The following is a 19275-nucleotide window of genomic DNA, read 5'->3' as shown; positions in this document are numbered from 1 at the left end:
TTTTAAATAAGAAATTAATTAATTTTAGATTTTCTTTTACTGTTGTATATTAACCTTGTGATACCAAAGATTCATATGCTATTCCTTGGGAAACAGGAAATCAAAATAAAATGTCAGTATGGAGACAGGAAATTCCTTGGTCAAAAGTAATTTAACTTCGTTTCAATTTTGCTGACCATTTTATTATAGTTTTGACAGTAACAGTTACTAAGAGCTATTGAGCTCTTGATATATATATATATATATGATATATATAATGATATATAATTTGTAGTTTATAAAATGCAGATGTGTAATTAAATACTAAAAGGACTATGACTTAGATAAAACTCCCCAAACACTAGGTATAGGGGCCAGTAAGTTTGATGGAAACTCTGAAGGCATTTTTTTATTAATTAAAAATATTTTCTGACATAATAAAAGATATTATAAAGTATATGTATGTATAGAAAATTAAGGTAAACTAATGGCATTTGAACTACATTTTTAGAATGAAAGACTTTACCATCAAACATTTGCTTCTAGTTTACGTTATGCCTTTTCTTACTTATTTTTTATGCCATCAAAAAGTATCCTTCCTATTTTAGATCTCTTTATGTTTTATGCTATATATTCATTTGATATTTTGAGAGTGCAGAGAAGTTTGACTCATGCATATAAAGCTGTCTGAGTTTACTTCATAGACTGACAAGCATGTAGGACTTGTGCCATGTGTGATAAGGATGGGTTTATGGTCTCTGCGTCTTTCTAGAGCACTTTTTTGGTTTCAGAATCACTAAAAGGTGAGAAAATGGAATTGTGCCAGCTTGCTGTGGAATATCCATGTTGATAGCTTCCTCTGACATTTGTCTGTCTAGCACAAACCTTAGAGTAGACCAGGTATTAGCAGGAGACAACCTACTTAGCCAGTTGCACAAAACTTTTGGGAAATCTTTGATGGTTTGCTCTCTAAAATCACAAACTTAAATTAGGCCCGTGGAATGGAAAAAGAAGCTATTACAATAGTCCTCCCATAACCCTCTCTCACATCTCTTAACACAGAGGATTCATTCCAAATCCCCCAGTGGATACCCAAAACCATGGTTACTACCTAGCATTGTATAAACCTTTTTTCTCCCTTAAATATGCACACCTGTGATATGTCTAATTTTTAAGCTAGGCAAGATAAGAGATTAAAGCAACTAAGGCCAATTACAACTATATATATATATATATATATATATATAACTATATATATAACCATATATATATATATATATATAAAATACAAGTTAATTGCATGTGATTGTCTCTCAAATATCTTATTGGATGTATTGGATGTAATGTTTTCAGATGCAGATGACCAAGGCTGTAGAAAGTGAATGGAGGATAAGCAGGGTGGGAGACTATATAGGTTTAATGTTAACTTCATGGAGGTGTTAATATGGTAATGAGAATGTGTCAACACAAGACTTAGGCTATGTAGAGGGAGGTTTGGACGGAGGTCTTCTAACCTGACATATAGGAACTTCTAATTTTGAAATAATTTTAGGCTTGCAAGATGTTTCAGAAATAGTATACAGAGTATTTTGTACCCTTCACCCATGAAAGATATTTTGTACCTTTCATCTGTGTTGTTTTTAAACTGTGGATCGTGTGGCATCTTGAATCTTATGGCCCAGAGAGTAGGAAAACTAACTGGGGTGATAATTTGCCCCTCTTAGTAAGATGGCTCTGCTGAATCTATCAGGAATCATGAATAAGGGCAGAGCATTGCCTGCATTTAAATAATTGTAACCCCATGTATTTGTCCACTTTCATATTTATTTCATTCTGTTTTAAGTGTAATAATTCTACTTTTATTTATGAATTGTTAATCTGAAGTGTACTTTGTAAATCTAAAATTAACCTTTAATAAGTGAAAGAAAAAATTATTCAAAATTGCTACATAAATGGACACAGTACATGGAATGTTTTCTACTTGTCACCTTTTTTTGTTTGAGTATTACAGATGATCTAGGTTCCAAGGCCAGATTTTAAATTGTTTTTCTCTGTGCAGGTTCGAAAACATGTGAATGATCTCTATGAAGACTTAAGGGATGGACACAATTTGATCTCTCTTTTAGAGGTTCTTTCGGGAGATACCTTAGTAAGTTTTAAATTTTTTTATTTTGAAAAACATGTAATCCTTTCTATATAGGATGAGTGTTTTTTTTTTCCTCTCAGTACAGACTGTTCAGATTTTTGCAACATTCATCTTCTGAGCTGAGAATTTTGCCTGGAAAAAAAAAAAAAAAAGAGTTCTGCTTAAATTCCTTAGCATTTTCAGTCTTCAAATGATGTGAACTTGGAATACTGAAGCACTTTGATTACCGTGCTTATATAATCAGTTCTATAATTAAAATACTATTTTTGTTCTTGCTTCTTTTTTACCTTTGGGATTTTTTGCTTAGCAGGAGTTGGATGCATAATATAATCATATATTAAAATACTCACAAATAGCAAGGAAATAAAATCGCTTTCTGAAAAATGGTCTAACCCATTCCACAGGTGTCATTTTCTTTTTTTTTTTTTTTTTGTGAACATTACTTCCCCTTCTTGGTTACCTGTTCTCCTTTGTTATGTTCTGTTCATGCTATTCTTTTCATTTCTGGTCTGTCTTGTGTCTTTGCTGTCCTATCTTCTGTCTGTTATATTCATTAGCCAAGGGAGCGAGATATTTTGAAGACCTTACGATTGGTGAGTGCAACAGCAGCATGCGAATATGAACAGCATGAGGATGTGGAGGATGAGGATAAGGGGGTAGGTGTCGGCCCCCATAACTCGACTAACTTAGCCAATACAGTGCGGTGAGCGCTAACGTGATAGAGAAGTAACCCACGGGTTTGGTCTTCTTTTTAGAACACCATACAAAGGACCAAAACCCACCATGAGATAGATGTGTGTGTACCAAAAAACTGGATAAAGGAAATATTTTCTCTTTAGATTTATTTATACATTACTGTGCACTGCATGATAACTGAAGATCTGTACTTAAATTCTATGATGGCATCTTTGCTAAAGAATTTTAAGTACTTTTATATAAATGCCAAAATTGTACAACTGGTTGTACAACTGGTTGCTAATTTTTATGCAAATTTATTCCATTAAAAAATTTTTATTTCAAGTATGGTAACTACTTATTACTTTATTTGAAGAAACTTAAGAAAATTTTATTTAATATTTAAGTTTTTAATTTCAGTCATATCTATTGTCAGATTTTGATGGACCTTTTTTTACCTCTTATATGTCACATTTTATTCAGAATAGGAGGAGATTTTAAGACCTAGAGTCCTGATAGAACTCACAGAGCTGTTTAGTTTCTGTGACAATTAGTTGACTTATGCCCACCTTTATAAGACAGATGTGCTTCTTTTGTCATCTACATTCTTTAGTGCCCCCTGATTTCATTGCAAATTGTGCTTTATGTGATCTGGTGGGTGAATTTATCAACATCAATCAACATCATTTTTACTGTTATATAGAAATTTTTTTTTCCCTCCTGTGGTCTTGCTGCCTGTTTTATCATGGTACCTTTGGCTTCAGCAACCTGTTCATATTTGAGAAGCTAAGCTGTCAGTATGCCTTTTTCTTTTTTTCTCTTGGAAGATTTTATGTGGTTAAAATTCAGCTCCATTCTTTGTATTTTTGTTAAGCATTCTCCTAGCTGTTTCCTTATGTTTTCCTTCTGCTAATTATTAACATTTCTTAAGGGAAACAACATCAAAGAAAAGAATTATGGTCTCTCAGTTTTCCTGAAGTAGTAGCTAATCATGTCCATACCTAAGCAGCGTAAAATGATTAGAGCCCACCTGATTTTGTGAAAAAAGCTAAAATAAAATAAAGAGGAAATATGTTATCTGATTTAATTGCCTTTCTCTCTTCCTCTATCATGGCTCAGTAAAACTTCACTGTCTTTCTCCTTCTTAGTGATTTTTATACTAATTGCATGCTAGTTTATTTTATTTTTTAACTTGCCATACATATGTAATTGTAAAAAAATAGAATTTGTTAAGATGGCAAAATGGGAGATGGCATTTATTTCTTTTTGCTTATCCATAGCTAAATAATCATAGGCTAGAATTGTAGTAGTGAATATATGAAGTATACAAAGTCTATATGCTTTATATTTTCACTTTTTGTTTAAATAAAGCATTTGGAATAAAGCATATGTTTAAATAAAACATATTCAGAAAAACCCCTACTTGTTTAAATTCAATTCTAGATAACATAAAAAATTTAAACTATTTTTTTAAAAATTTAATGACTTTACCCAAGGAGTAAATACTGTTTTGACATAGGAAGATGAACATAAATTATATTTATTTACTTAGTATATTTAGCATAAATATATTAGCATGGTCAGTAGTTTCAGAGACTGTAGTGTGTTTTATACCCTCCATTTTTTTATTCTTAGCCCAGAGAGAAAGGTCGGATGCGTTTTCACAGACTACAGAATGTACAAATTGCACTTGACTATTTGAAAAGACGGCAGGTATGATGTTTTGCATGTAAACCTATGTAATGAATAAGTCTACAAAGAAACTGGGAATGAAGGTGTTAAATTTGTGAATTACAATCATTAAATGTTTAAAAAGAGAAGGGAGCTAATAGTAGTTGTAAGCCTAGAGGAATTACAAGTGGCTAGATTCCCATCTGAATAAGAACTACTGATTTTCTTTCTGTTAGAATTGCAGTGCTTTTACCTAGGAAGTTAATGACATTTTGGTAGTCATAGAATGCTAAGAATTCATCTGAACCATTCTTAGTATAAGTGGGGATGAAATATTTTATTTTTTATACTTAGTTTATAAAATTATTTTTATAAAATTAGTTTATATAATGCTTTTTAAAAACTTGGTGTATTTTTAATACTTTATAGTGATGAGCCACTATTTTGTTTTCTATGAGTTGATCATACCAGATAACTTTTAAGGGGTTAAAAATAAAAAAAAAAAATGTTTCTCACCACAATCCCCAACTTGCTTGAGGTTTTAGAATAAATCATAAAAAAGAATGAACACCATATCGGATATGAACTTGATTTGGTCACGTTGTGTTTCACAATGATATGAGCCACAATAGTAATTTTTCAGTTAGTAGTACAAAGAAGAAAAAGAAAATCAGGAGAATCAAAGGTTAATAAATATGAATTGAAAACAAGACTTCGTAGGTAGTATCAATTTTGCCTTTTAATGTATTAGGGTAAAAAGGAAGGAAGAGAAAACAGGAGAGATGGAAACGTTGTATTTTATTATTCCTTAACTTACTATGTTTATGAAATAATTTTAATTCTTGTAAGTGCTCAGTCTTTAAACATTTAAATATTATTGGTATTTACTTTAGTCTACTTAATTCTAATGAAAGTTGCCAAAAGGATTCATGGTTAATTATGTCTCCTTTTCTGAAATGATTTTGGCAATTTTTTATTCAGGAAGTAAAATGATTGCTATCATTGTATTTAATTTTTGGTATTTAATTCATGATACTTAATGCTTGTCCAGGAAATAAATGTTGATATTATCATTACATTTATTTGTCTGAATGCATAACTTGAGAGTTTGATAAGCTTTCAGTTTGATTATCATATATATATTTGAAAAATCTTGTAAATATTCAGTGACATATATTTATCTGGACAACAATTTACGCTAGACAAAAGAAAAATAATGCTAGTTTTTCCAACATGTGAAAAGTGTGAAATAACAATTGTAATTATTTCATGGTTCAGAACAGTTTATTTCTTAATTGTAGGATAAAGTTTATTTTCAAAAGAAAATTATTCTAATTTTAAAATATCAAGTATTTAGGACTTCTTTCTTAATTGTATTTGTTTTTAACAAATGAGCACTTTTAATACTTGCTATAGTAGACAGGACCAAAATAATACTCATTTTTCCTTTGTGAGTATTCTGTAACTTGCAATCTAAAATGAGTAAAGGTAGGGAGTAAAACTTTATTTTGCAGATTATTGGTATTAAAGCCATTTGGGATTTTTCTTTGTATAATTTAGGATTGTTTTTATGTAGATAAAGGTAACTTATTTGCTGGCTTGAAAGACAGCTTAATCTCTTCTTCATATATGTAACAGGTGAAATTAGTGAATATTAGAAATGATGACATAACGGATGGAAATCCCAAATTGACTTTGGGATTAATATGGACAATAATTTTGCACTTTCAGGTAAGCCAGTTTTTCTTAATTGTCATCGTTTTTAGCCTCTCATTGCTATTTATCAATTGGCTCACATGAAGGGTGAGTTATACATTCATGTCATATGGAAGAAAGTAAATTTCAGGCTTCTTTTCTTAACTGATATATTTAAATTGTTCTTTTCAAGTAACATACTGCTTATGAACCTGATGTCCCAACCCTGTTGTCAATAAACTTAAATATTTTCAGAACAGTGCTTGTAATCTCAGAGTTGGAAGACAACAATTTCATTTTATTGAATGTAGATGTATTTCTTTTGTTTACTTGACAGTATTACCTGATTTACATACATAGAAATTTTATGACTAAATCCTTATTTAGAACGGTTGTCATTTAAACTGGTTTCCCAACTATGCAAATTATTTTCTATCAGTAGGCACTAGATGGCAGTATGATTATCATAGACCTGAAGTTAGTCGTATCCATGTTTGTGCAGGGATACAACATGTTTGTGTTGTTTTTGAGAAAGTAAATACAAATTTATTGACTGTGAATTATTATTTAATAAAACTGTGCCAATTGAGGAATGATTCTGATTTTTGAATCCTTGAGATTCATAATGAAAAAGTCACTTTATGTGATTTAAGATGGTTCCTCACTTGGGAACTTGCTTTAGTTTATTAACCATCTGCCTCTTCATACAGTATTCTGTGTGCAGTGCAGAACTTGACTGTAAGTCAAGCACACAACAGACCTTACTGATTGAATTCTGTGTAATTGGACCTTAAAGGAGAAAGAGATAGCTTGCTAGCTTGGAAAAGGGACTGGGATTTTCAAACAAAATCTTGAGAGGAGTGAGACTTATTGTTATTTTTGTAAAAATTTGTCATACATATAGTAAGTAGTTTCTAGGTAGATTCTAGGACCTGAAGAAGCAGCTGAGCAAAGTTGCAGCAGTAGAAATTTAGAGGAGACTCAGGTAAGCAGACCCAGGTACTAGTAGATCCAGGAAATCAGGTGTCAGCTAGCCAGACTACTGGGCAGCTAATATAGGTGAATGTCTACTCAGCAGGAAGATTCAGTACAGGAACTAGAAGTAGAACCTCAAAAGCTTAAATGCCTCCATTACTACAGAAACCCATCCTTAAGGGACCTAGGGGACTGAACACTAAACCAAGGCAGGGATTTGGGCATGGAGCCATACATTGTTACTAAAAATGTGTTAAGGTCTAATTAAATTGACCCCAAAACTGACTCCACAGGCAGTTCTTCAGAGCTTCTTCAAGGGAACCTTTACTTAGCCCTAAGTGGATCAGATCCAGAACTTTTAGTAGAGTTGAAACTGTGTGAATCCTACATGGGAAGGTCAGAGCCCTATTAGAAGAAGAGGCCACTAATATCATTACCAAAAGAGCTGGTAAGACAGCTGGCTCTGGATTTTGAATGTCAGAGTGAAAATCACTGTGGGGCAGAGGGAAAGCAACTACACTTTGGAGACAGGTGGAATGAAGCATCATTGTTGGCTCCTATTTATGGCTGTATGGCATTGGATAAGTCCCCTAACCACTGAAATATAATGTTTTAGGAAATTGGATCTATCTTTGTAAAATAAATTGAAAAGAGGAGCATGCATAGTTGGGGAGATGAGCTAAGAAACTGAGGTGGTAACCTGAGAGTGGAATGATAAAGAACTCATACAGGGATGAGAAATTGAATCCAAGATACATGTTTTGAAGGAGAGTAGAAAATTGGTGACAAGAAAATATGATAAAGAAGAGGGATTCAAAATGACTATGAACAAAAAACCGAAGACTACTGAGAGAAATGGGAGTGATAATGAGGTTAAAAATGAATGACTATCTGGGTGGGTTTAGTGACTTGTCGGATTGTCCTGTGTATCTGTCTGCTAAGCAGTTGCAGATATGTGAGCAGGGCAGAACTGAGAGGTCAAAGGTATAGAAAATAAAGTTGGGAGTTATTAGTATACAAGTAGTCATTGAACCTATCAGAGGGAGAGGATCCAAGAAAATACGTAGCAAAGAGTGAAAACTGAGGACAGAAATTTGGGAATGGCCCATCATTACCAATACAGGAGGAAGAAGCAGCATCTGAGAAAATAGAAAAGGAACATTTGGAGAGATGAATGAAGCAACAAGAAAATGCAGTATTGTTGAAACCAAGTAGAAAGGAATTGTTGACAGTATGAAATGCCACTAGAGAAATGAGAAATTAAGACTGAATACAGGTTAATCGTTTTGTTTAGAAGAAAGATATTAGAGACCCTGGAGGAAACAATACCAAATTTCCTGGGAGCAGAAACTAGAAAATAACAGGGCTGAATGTGAGTGATTTGTTGGGAATTAGAAACTGTGTTTAGACCCTCAGTTTGAGGAAATATAAAGCAAAAAGTTATTTAAAATGTAATTTATACTAAGAAAGCTCTTTGGGCTTCAGGTGTCTTTGGAGGAGTGAAGATAACCAACCATAGAAGGACCAGAACAAGGACCAGTGCTTACAATTGCTTTTAATATGATCCTGTAGCATATTTTATGGAATCTAGTATATTTTAGGACCCAAATTATCAGATTATGCTGGTTAAATTATCACCAGTATTTAAAAATTAGGCATCATCTATCTTGGAACATATCCATACTTTTGGTAAAATGGAAATGTCTATTATTTAAATGAAGTAACTTTTCTTAGTACTATGATAACTTAAGATTAGAATGATTTTACAGGTTATGCCAACGTATCAGGTTATTTATAGTAGTGGTAAATTATCCTTACCCAATGTGACTGAGCTTTTTTTTTTTTTTATTCTTCATACCTCATGTGAATAAGCAAAGTAATTTCAGAGGACCTATTTATTGACTGTGAATTATTTAAAAATAAGTGTTATATTTAAAAATAAGTGTTATATGTCTCACCAGTTTAATGTTTTCTTTAGTGAGTCTGTCTGAAGGTGAACATTATAATCACAGTAATAGTTGTCATATGTTAGATGCAGTGATACTAAACTAATGAAGTATGTTGTTTTGTGTATTGGGACACAATTCATAAAATTGACTAATGTAGAGTGATGAATCTATTGTATTATATGTAAAAATAGGGATATGAATGAGGGATTGTTGTGGTAAGGTTAGGAAGGTGTTAGAGAATCAGAAATTTTCACTGATTCTAGAGATAAGCTTTTAGGATGATGTTGGCTACCATGTGAAGATGAAAGCTGGGCCATCTCTGGGAGAGAGAGCAGTGTGCAGTGGCCTGAAATGGATATTTGCACAGTTTAGCAAGAGTAGGAGGAGGAATGGGTGGGGACCAAATCAGTGCTTACAGCCTCTGTCCTGTCCGTATACATACCAATCGTTAAACTTTTCAATTCTCCAGTGTTCCATGCAATGTTCCATTGCATTTGAAGGTGTTGAAAATGAAATAAAAGGCAAACTCAGAGCTTTGTTTTTGCTACTTATCTCTAGAATATTCAGTCTTTGCCATTGGAGAATGTTTCTTTTTCTTTTTTAATGCATTGGCAAGCATCAGAATCATCATTACTAACTTGAGTCTCTAATTGAATATTCATGTTTAGAAAAATGTAATGATTTCCAACTTTTGATCAGTTTAAAGATCTCCTCGAGAAAGGCAATTATCAATTTCCTTTATTAGTCAAAGATTTCTGCCCATATGTAGGTCTAGTCATGCTATACTAATTTCCTTTTCACTGTATCTCTATGACTCAGTGTTAAGAAATTTGCACCTTAGATAGTCAGGTTACATACTGATTAAATATTTTTACAGCAAGGCCCTAGTAAAATTTCATAATATTTAACTAGGATATGATTATAAAAGTTACATATAAGTTTAACTGCCTTAATTCGTGTATAACAATGTACAATTGTTTTGACTAAGTGCATGATTTAAATAATATTTTCTGTTTACTTATATGAAAATCCTAATGATCAGATAATGGAAATGACTTGGAAGTTTGTGGTATTTGAAAAATATTGCAAATTGTTTTAAAAAATTGGTTTTAGAAACAACTTAGAATATTTTAGGCATTTAGCGTTTATTATTTCTCCAACTATTGAATCATCCTGTTATTTTTCATGACTGCCCTTTTTTTTTGCAAGTAACAAAATTAGTTGGTGTTTCTTAAGAAAAAAATTTTATGGAAGAGACTTTCTAAATATAAATGTCAAAGGCATTTTAACGAAAATTTAAAGGTACTTTGCCAAATCTGTCCTGTTTACTTGCTTTTTATTTGCTCTCAGATTTGCTGAGCTACCAGTAGTTTCAAAGGTTAATGCAAACTTTGGTAGTATAACTGCATTCGAGAAAACTGAAAGTTAAAGTGTGGGTCAGAATCGTCTTATATAGTAAAGCTTAGGGTTTGCCTTGAAAACTCAATCAGTGTTGTAATTCGACAGTGAGCTGTACTGTTTGTCTAAGAGGATTGGTGGCCAGAAATAAGCCACGGTGTCTAATGAGACACAGGGACCCGGCTGGGCAGGATGCCATGGTATTTCTTGTGTGCCTTTCTCATAAGCAAAATGGCCTCATGCTGAAGAGAATGGTCACAAAGTCTGAGGAATTAAAGTGCAGAGTGGAATTTTCGGACTTATGAGGAAGAGCTAAGTAAACCTGGATGTTGAAATGAGTGTATCTGTGGAACTGTGATTTCCTACAAATCAAATGGGGAATGTGTGTGGATGTGTAAGAGCTGAGAAAGAAGAACAATATTTAGATCCTGCCAAAACTCCTTTGAGTCCTGAAAAATACTCTCCAGGAAGAAAATATTTCAGAAGAAAATCGATCAAGAAAATTGTAGGTAACACAGAGTCATTGCAGCCAAACAATGAAAATGAAGGCAAGAAGAGTGGCATTCAGCTCTCAAAAGAACAGTTAGCTCTTTTATCGGGGAGACTGGTACGGGAGGAATCTGTTACCCCAGACCTCAGGCTGGAAGATGATATTCCACAAGAGAAGACAGAAGTTGTACTTGACGGTGTTAAACAGAAACTTCTGCCGAGTGCTGCAAGCAGTTGGTCTTACCATGTCAACATTTCTCCTGCTAAAGACAGTGAAACAGAAGTCAAAGTTAATGAACTGGATGAAAAGATTTCAGAAAAAGACAGAACTTCATATTGTGCAAAGAGGAAGAAATATTTAAGTGATGTCAACACAAGGGAAATAACATTCCAGAGAAAAACTGATGTTTTTTCTTTCCGAAAGGCAGCCAGTTTAAGTTCCATTCACTATGGTTCAGAGAGATCACTTGAAAAACGTGGGTTTTCTGAAGTCCCATCAAAAAATTATAGCAGTGTTCAAGAAAAGCTAAACCTTTTTGGCACTCATGCAATACACCATTTTCAGTTTGAAAAAAGGAGATGTCATTCCCTCTATACTAATGTGTCCTCTGCTTCCAAGGACACAAATGGAAATGGGGTAAGTGAAATGTGTGTTCTGAGTCAAAGGTTTAAATAAGTAGACCGGATGCTCTCCTCTGACTGAGGTCTGTAATTTTAAAAAGGTTCTGTGATATTAGCTTATGGGGAATACTCTGAAATTCTGGGTGCATTTTATTTGTATCCTTAGGTTTGATTATTGCAATTTTATATTTGTGATAGAAACATTCTTTTATCAGGCTTTAATTTCAAAGCTCTATACATTTTTGCCTTTGTTGGGAGACTTAAAGTATTACCCGAAGAGAATGTACATCTTTTGAATTCCTCTAGTTCATGTTTCTTGACTTTCCTTATGGAACAACCTTTGAAAAATTAGTTGCACTATCAATAAACGTCAAACCAGAAAGTAAGCATGGCAAGATACTAGCTTCATGATAAATGTAGGGAGTATACAATATAATTATCAGTTAATATAGAGTACTGATCAATAAGTTTGAAAAGCGATATCCCAGTTTTCTATCCGTTCATGCATAGGAATACTCATATAATTGTTTTCATCTCTCTGTGTTTGTGTTGGGCTGGGAGGTTCATTTGAAATTGCCCAAATCTATTTGTCTCTGTGTTGTGAGTCACTTCCTGGCCCCCGTCTAAAATCAGAAATCCTTTGGGCAGCATGTCATAGGAATTTGAATATGACACAGACTGCCAGGAAGTTGAAGTCTTCATTCTTAACATTAATATTTAACTTTAGATCAGTTACTTCTCTTGGGCTTTTATTTGTCTTTAAAATGTAAGTGGATATTTATTTACTAAGAAATACATTATACAAATAATCTCTACATGTTACTAGTTGACGATTGATGGCTTTTTCTTTAAAGTGTTCCTTTGTCTTTTAACAAAAAGTTTGGACATAAATGGTGTATGTGGCATTAAATCTTGGCAAGGTAGTTGTCTCATTAAACGGAAATCATATGCCCAGTGGAAGGAGATTTTATTAGGGTTAGTGTGCACAGTCTTCATTGGCTGTAGCCTCTGAGTTCTCCTGAGGTGTTCCTGTTTATATATACCACCACACCTTTCCCGTATTGTGGCACCTGTTCTATTTACATTTTACAGTGATTACATTTATAAAGGGAAGCATGATATCTATGTCATTACCTACGTAGATCTGGCATAAAGGTCAGGGCAAAAGGAAACCACCAGCTTCCCCTGCTACACAAAAGAAAAACATGCCTATTTGGTATGATTTGGTAGGTCTTGGAATGCTTAAAACTTTTGGTCATATAAATGAATGGTAACAGTGTTCCCAGGCCCTAAAATAACCCAGCAAATCATAATTAGGAAGATTCTACTTTCAGGTGGGGGATAAACCTGTGCTTGGCTGCTATGATTTTGTGAGTGTAACTACTTGCTTTGCTCCCATATGTTTTCCAGCTGTGGGGTTTTTTTTTTTGCATAATTTGGCTTCAAGTAACCCTTGCATTTTTTCATTAATGGAAACTCTTAAAATCTGTTTAATCTGTTTCCTAATTGGTATATGAGCCTTCCCCCTCTTCCCTTTATATTATTTTTATACCAAGAAGTTTACATGTCTTTTCTAATTTGTGTGTCTAATGAATTTTAAAAATTCCATGACAAATACATGTAAAAATAAATAATAAACCTGTTGATCAGATTTGATAAAGAATTGTTCTTTTTAAAGATTTATTTATGCATACAAGAACTGGGGTGTAGGCCAGAGGTACGGGAGAAGGTTCACCAGAGGCAGAGTGGGGAGCAGAACAGGCAGATTACTGAAATACACTGCTGAGGGGAGCTGTGGGCAGGACAGGAGAGGTCTGCTGTGCCATGTGGGTTAGCTCCTTGGCTAGGGGATTGAACTCAAGCCGCAGTGGCTGGTGATACCTTGATAGTGCTGAGACTTTAACCTCTGCACCACCACGGAGGCCCCCAGATTTGTTAAATAATTGTTACATGGGGGTATTTAAACAAAGCTTCATATCTTCTATGTAAAAGCTGAGTTGGTATAGTCTTTATTTGGTTTGAGGAGTTTGACCTCTCAGTTCTCTTTAGTGTAGACAAAGACTCTTTACTCTGGTATACAAAGAGTCAGACTCAATGACTTGGCTCTCAGAGGACATTCTCCTTGTTTCCTTGGAGGCTTTTCACTGTTTGCTTAGTTCTCTTTGGTTTGTGCTGTGCACAGAAATCTTTATCTTGCACTGGATTCTGAATTTTTCATTGGAAAATTAGATTCAGATGAAAGCTATTAGCCCCAGTATTCTTTTAATTTGTTTCTTCAAGATGTTTTTCTTTTCTTCCTGATTTCATTCTTACTCTTAGTTTTATGCAGGACTGGGCTCAGTGACTTTTGAGTTAACCTCCAAGTAGAATATTGACTTTAGACTTAGTTCAAGTCTCTGATTTGAATCCTGGTCCTGTGATTTGTTATTCTTAGTATACATGACCAGACTACCTCCTCTTTAAATCTTTGTGCTCCTGCACTGACCTAGGGTGGCCTGCAGGCTCAGAAGCTCAGGTTCAGCCACCTCCTCCTTGAGCATCTACTGAATATGAATCTCATAAACATGCTACATCTTTGCTAGGATAAGGAGGTGTTAAAAAAATGTATCTTTAGTTTGCGTATTGCATTGAATTAGAAGAACACTTTCAGACACATTTTGTCTTTGTACATACTAACAGCTATCTAAAATTGTCAAAATAGTTTCCTCCTTTATAGAATAAAGAATTGGAAACTCAGAAGGGTTAAATAACATCCTTAAGACTACATGGGTAAATGGGATTAGCTAAGCTAAACCATGGCACAGCATTGCATTTTAATTATCAAAATTCTGAAAAGACTGCTGTGATATCAGAGCCAGAGTTGATGTTTGCAGGGATTATGATCATCTTGAAGGTTGCATGTTAATAACAGGGCAGAGGCAGCCTTGTTTGGGGACAAGGAGTAATGAGTTCAATGTCTACTCCTTTTTCAGGGATCCCTTATTTATGTAAGAGTCACATGTTCTCTGTACTTTGTGACAGGTCTCCTATCTTTACCCTGGAGCTTTTCCTGCAAAGCATTTTCTTTATTTCCCAAAATCCATCTCTTTCTAGTCTTGTTATGTTAATCTCAGCAATGGATGGTGGTTTTCTTTGCTTATTTGTTTTGTAACTGACCACATATAAATGTCACCAGAGGAAATTAAAAAAATATATAGATGTTTGGATGCAGCCCAGTAATTTTAATATAATAGAGCAGGGTGGGACTAAGCAGTTGATTCCAATGGTCAGGACTATGGAGAGGGAATTTGTTATTATTCTTGAACTATAGAAATGCTTCTAAAAGTGGTATCTTAGGGTCCCTGTTGTAGAATCATTTGGAATGTTTGTTGAATATGCTCTTGCCTCAGAATTAAATTGATGAGAATATCTTCTGCTGGGCATGAGAGAATGTTGCATATGTTTTAGGCATGCATCTTAAAAATGTACTAACTTTTGACAGCTAGGATCACCCTAGTTTAGCACTTTCTCTTTCAATGTAGGTTTTATAAAAAAGATTTATTTTTCATGCGTACAAGAACCAGGATACAGGCCACATATGCAGGAAGGTGAGTGTAAAGGCGGGACTGGACACAGTGCAGGTTTTCTGATCCCATGCAGACTGGGTAAAGGAGGAGTCAGAGTCCTCAGTGGTTTTGGAGGTCTTTTATTGGGGTTCAGCGGGTACGTGCAAGGCAGGGGTGCTGGCTGGGGGGCTGGCAGGCCTCCCAGCCCCCAGCAAGTCTTCACTCTATCTGAGCTCTCTGGAGTTCGTTCTGCTGCTTCTCGGCTTCTCTTTCGGCTTCGGCTTCAGCTTCGGCTTCGGCTTCTACTGCTGCTCCTACTGCTGCTGCTGGCGTCCCCGTGACGCCGCCCTTAAAAACACAGTCTTAGCTCAGCTGAATCCCATCTACCTATGCCCACACCCTATTCCAGGTACCCGCCATCAGGCATGCATTCAGGACAAGGATCCATCATCTATCCTGATGGCGGAAGGGCAGAAAAGCCTGATATTTTCTTTACCCTACAGTGAGAGGATTCACCAGAGACAGAGCTGAAAACAGAACAGGCAGACTGACAGAAATACAGTGCTGAGGGGAGCAGCGGGCTAGACAGGAGAGGTCTGCTGCTCCATGTAGGTATCTCTGAGGCCGGTGGGGATCGAACCCGCACTGCAGAGGCTGCAGACAGCTTCACAGCACTGTGCTCAACTGCCTGCGCCACCAGGGAGGCCCTCAATGTAGGTTTTTTGATAAGTGGTGTAGATTTTGTCTTGATGGTCTGAGTTGTAGTCAAGCTTTGCTGTCAGGTTGCCTGTGACTTGGACAGCCTTCTTCATTTCTTTGGGTTTCACTTTCATTTTTCTACAAAGTGGGTGATGTTAGACTACATTTTGATACTGTTAGCAGTAATGATATTTGTTGAGTCCCACTATATGTCAGACAATCCACTATAAACTTCAGTGTAAATCTATTAAATGGATCCATCGTTAGTTCCACTTTACGGAAGAGCAAACAGAGGTGCAAAAATGTTAAATAAATTCCTCAAGCCATTCACCTAGTAAGTGAAAGAACTTGGATTTGATTCATAATTATTTATCAGACTTAACTGATATAAGTTACCTACCTTTTCCCACATATGCCTCTTCGACTTTAAATTTCTGTGAATCCATGTACATAACTGTCTTTTTTGTTTGTTTAATATGTTCACCCTTCTTCTGGCCCTCCCTTTCCTTATTCCCTTGCCAGCCACTTATTATGTATCTGCTGTACATTGAACCAAAATTTAGGTACCCTGAGATGAGTAGAATATGATCCTTTTCTGCATCTATTATAGTCCAGTATTTGTTCATAACAAATGATGTGGATGATGGCTGTAAACCTGCTCACTTGAAAGTTTGGTTTTGGGGGTGATGATTGTGAATAATTTAAATCCCCCCATGTTTTAGAGCTATATTAATTAATGAAAATTGAACTTTTTTTATATTCCTTTTCATCCTTTGGTAAATTGCAAAAAATGGTGCAATGATCTCAGGGAAAAAAGCTAAGAAGAGAGAAGGATGAAAAATAAGGAGTGTGGCTCTTGTACAAATCACATTATCAGACTCTGAAGTATGAATAGTTGAATATTTTTTATTAACTGACTTTTATATTATAAAAACTTTAAAAATTTAGTTCCATTTCCTATGTGAGAGGAATATTTTAATATTCAAGCTCATTGAAATATAATGTTTAAGACTTTCCTTTAACCAAATCTTCTATGACTCTTAGACTGTAGAATGCTTACTTTGAATTAAAGGACTAATGTAAAATGTAAATGTTTTCCTGTATGAAAGCTTTGCTCTACAGATCTTGAAAACAAAGGTCATTTGGTTTACAGTTGACTAATTAACTCATTTCTTTCTGAACCAATTAAGCTTTTTTAAAATGAAAATGCAATTACTGACTTTTTTTCCTCCTATGTCTAGTTGTCACTTGGATTTCATGATCACTTTGTGAAAATTTAGTTATAAGATAGTTGCATAGTATTTGGGTCTTTAGCAGCATGTGTACGCGTGTGTGTGTGTGTGTGTATGTGTGTGTATGTATGTATAAAATCTATCAAATATCTTTTTACTTAAATGAAGACACACAAAAGTTTAAAAATCTTTTGCCATTCAAGAAAAATTGTTATATTTATCTTGCTTTTATCTTCTATTTAACTCTTCAATGGAGGCAGTTTTTAACCAGATAGAATTTTCAAAATATTTGTGCCATCTTTGTACTTAAAATTATTTTGTGGAGCATTGCCACACATTTTTGAAACTTGGAAGCTGATACTAAAAATGTGTTGATTACATTTGTTTCTGCCAAAGTAGTTAAAAACATCATTGAAGAGATTGTTTTTGGAACAAACATCTTGGGCTGGAAACATTTGCCTGTGTTGACAAATTCAGTATGGAATCTTTTTTTTTAAACTTGCTACGTGTCAAGTAGAGTGAATAAAAGTTTAAACAGTAGTACTTCCTACATAGTTTCCTCTAGTCCATATGTGGTAGGCACTGTTAACCTGTTCACACGTCATCTCAGGATGTCTGTGAGGAAACATTTTACATGAGAGAAAAATGAGACTCAGAGATGTTCCAAGGCTAATAAATGGTGGGGTCAGGAGCTGAACTCAATACCACCCTCCATGGCTCTGCACCAGTCATATTCTCAATTTAAAACTCTTGCTCTTCAAACACTTGTTAAGAGTCTTGGGAGAATAAGAGAAGAATCTTAAAAGCCGCTTTTTCTACCTGCTCCTTTCACTCGTATTAACATGTAAAGTCTCTCAAATGAAGAGCAAACTTTTTTTTTAAACATTTATTTATTTATACAAGAACTTTGGTACAGGCCAGATGTGTGGGAGGGTGAGTGGATTCACTGGAGAGAGAGTGCGGGGAACAGAACAGGCAGACTGACTAAATACACTGCTGAGGGGAGCAGCTGGCTAGACAGGAGAAGTCTGTCGCACCATGGGGGATTCTTGCTGGCCAGCGGGGATTGAACCCACGCTGAAGAGGCTGCGGACAGCTTCACAGTGCAGCGCTCAACCGCCTGCGCCACCAGGGAGGCCCTGAAGAGCAAACTCTTAATTTTTTACTTTTAATAAAAATATATGTAGGAATTTTGAATATCCTTTGACAATGCTCTTGAATCTAACCCTCTGAACCAATACAGACTTTGTGTTCTGCAGGGCAGAATATTTGACTACAGTCATTTCTATATGCTGTGTGAGTCTCTTAAGTCACTTATTTTGCTTCTGTAAAATGAGATGGCTCATTGTTAGAGAAAGCTTTTTCTGGAATATTGTAGAATGTTATTACAGATGTGGTGCAATAGAGGAAAGAGAACTTATGAGATCTCCAATTAAAAGATTAAATTTAGGGCCTCCCTGGTGGTGCGGTGGTTGAGTGCTGGGCTGTGAGGCTGCCCGCAGCCTCTGCAGCGTTGGTTCGATTCCCGGCTGCCGGGTCCCACAGGGCGCACAGACCTCTCCTGTCGCCCGCTGCTCCCCTCAGCAGTGTATCGTCAGTCTGCCTGTTCTGCTCCCGCTCTGGCTCTGGTGAATTCTCTCACCCTCCTGCGCTTCTGACTGTATCCAGTGCTTGTATAAATAAATAAATAAAATCTTAAAAAAAAAGATTAAATTTAACCTGCATCTTATTTTCCATCTGTAAAGCAGGGGTGGTTTTTTTGTTTTCAGATTAAATGAGGTAGATGTGAAAAGAGTTAATAGATTATAAAGTGCATTATAACTTCTACCTTATTACTGTCTTCTGTAGAAAATAAGAATCATCCTGTAATCAACCACCAAATATAAGAGCTCTACAAGTACTCAAAATTTTAATAGAGCACTTCTTTCTCTCTCCTGGGCATACAGAATTCTAAAGAAGCAGAGTAGGCTGCCATCTTCTATCCCCAGCTCCATGAATCCTCTTCCTGTTTCTTCAGCAAATATTTACTGAATAGTTACTGAGTGCTGACTTTTCTGTAATTCCATATTTAGCTTAAAATTTTGCCAACTTGTTGGAATGGAAATGCCCCTGGGAGCAACCAATTCTTGACATTGATGTTGGCCCTTTACACTTTAGTATGAATACATTTCAAAGGCATTATTAAGAGGAGCACGATATGA

The 19275-nt window shown here is 35.2% G+C and overlaps 1 protein-coding gene across 16 annotated transcripts in view; it reads left to right on the top strand.

Annotated features, from left to right (window-relative positions):
* Nucleotides 1–19275, top strand: part of DST (dystonin) — a 415236-nt gene that overhangs the window by 203975 nt on the left and 191986 nt on the right. For 13 of the 16 annotated variants that reach the window (XM_037519891.1, XM_054698893.1, XM_037519890.1 and 10 more), the window contains 3 exons: nucleotides 2039–2128; nucleotides 4436–4513; nucleotides 6110–6202. In XM_037519891.1, the coding sequence (XP_037375788.1) occupies nucleotides 2039–2128; nucleotides 4436–4513; nucleotides 6110–6202 (261 nt within the window). Of the gene's footprint in view, nucleotides 1–2038; nucleotides 2129–2682; nucleotides 2782–4435; nucleotides 4514–6109; nucleotides 6203–10523; nucleotides 11615–19275 lie in introns of those variants that run through there. The other 3 variants (XM_037519898.1, XM_037519897.1, XM_054698895.1) reach the window with 2 other exon arrangements.

Source organism: Talpa occidentalis, unplaced genomic scaffold (assembly GCF_014898055.3).
Source record: "Talpa occidentalis isolate TD23 unplaced genomic scaffold, MPIMG_talOcc4v2.1 talOcc4.2, whole genome shotgun sequence".
Lineage (NCBI taxonomy): Eukaryota > Metazoa > Chordata > Mammalia > Eulipotyphla > Talpidae > Talpa > Talpa occidentalis.
Note: the sequence above shows the minus strand (reverse complement) of the source record. Positions and strands in the feature narration are given on the sequence as shown.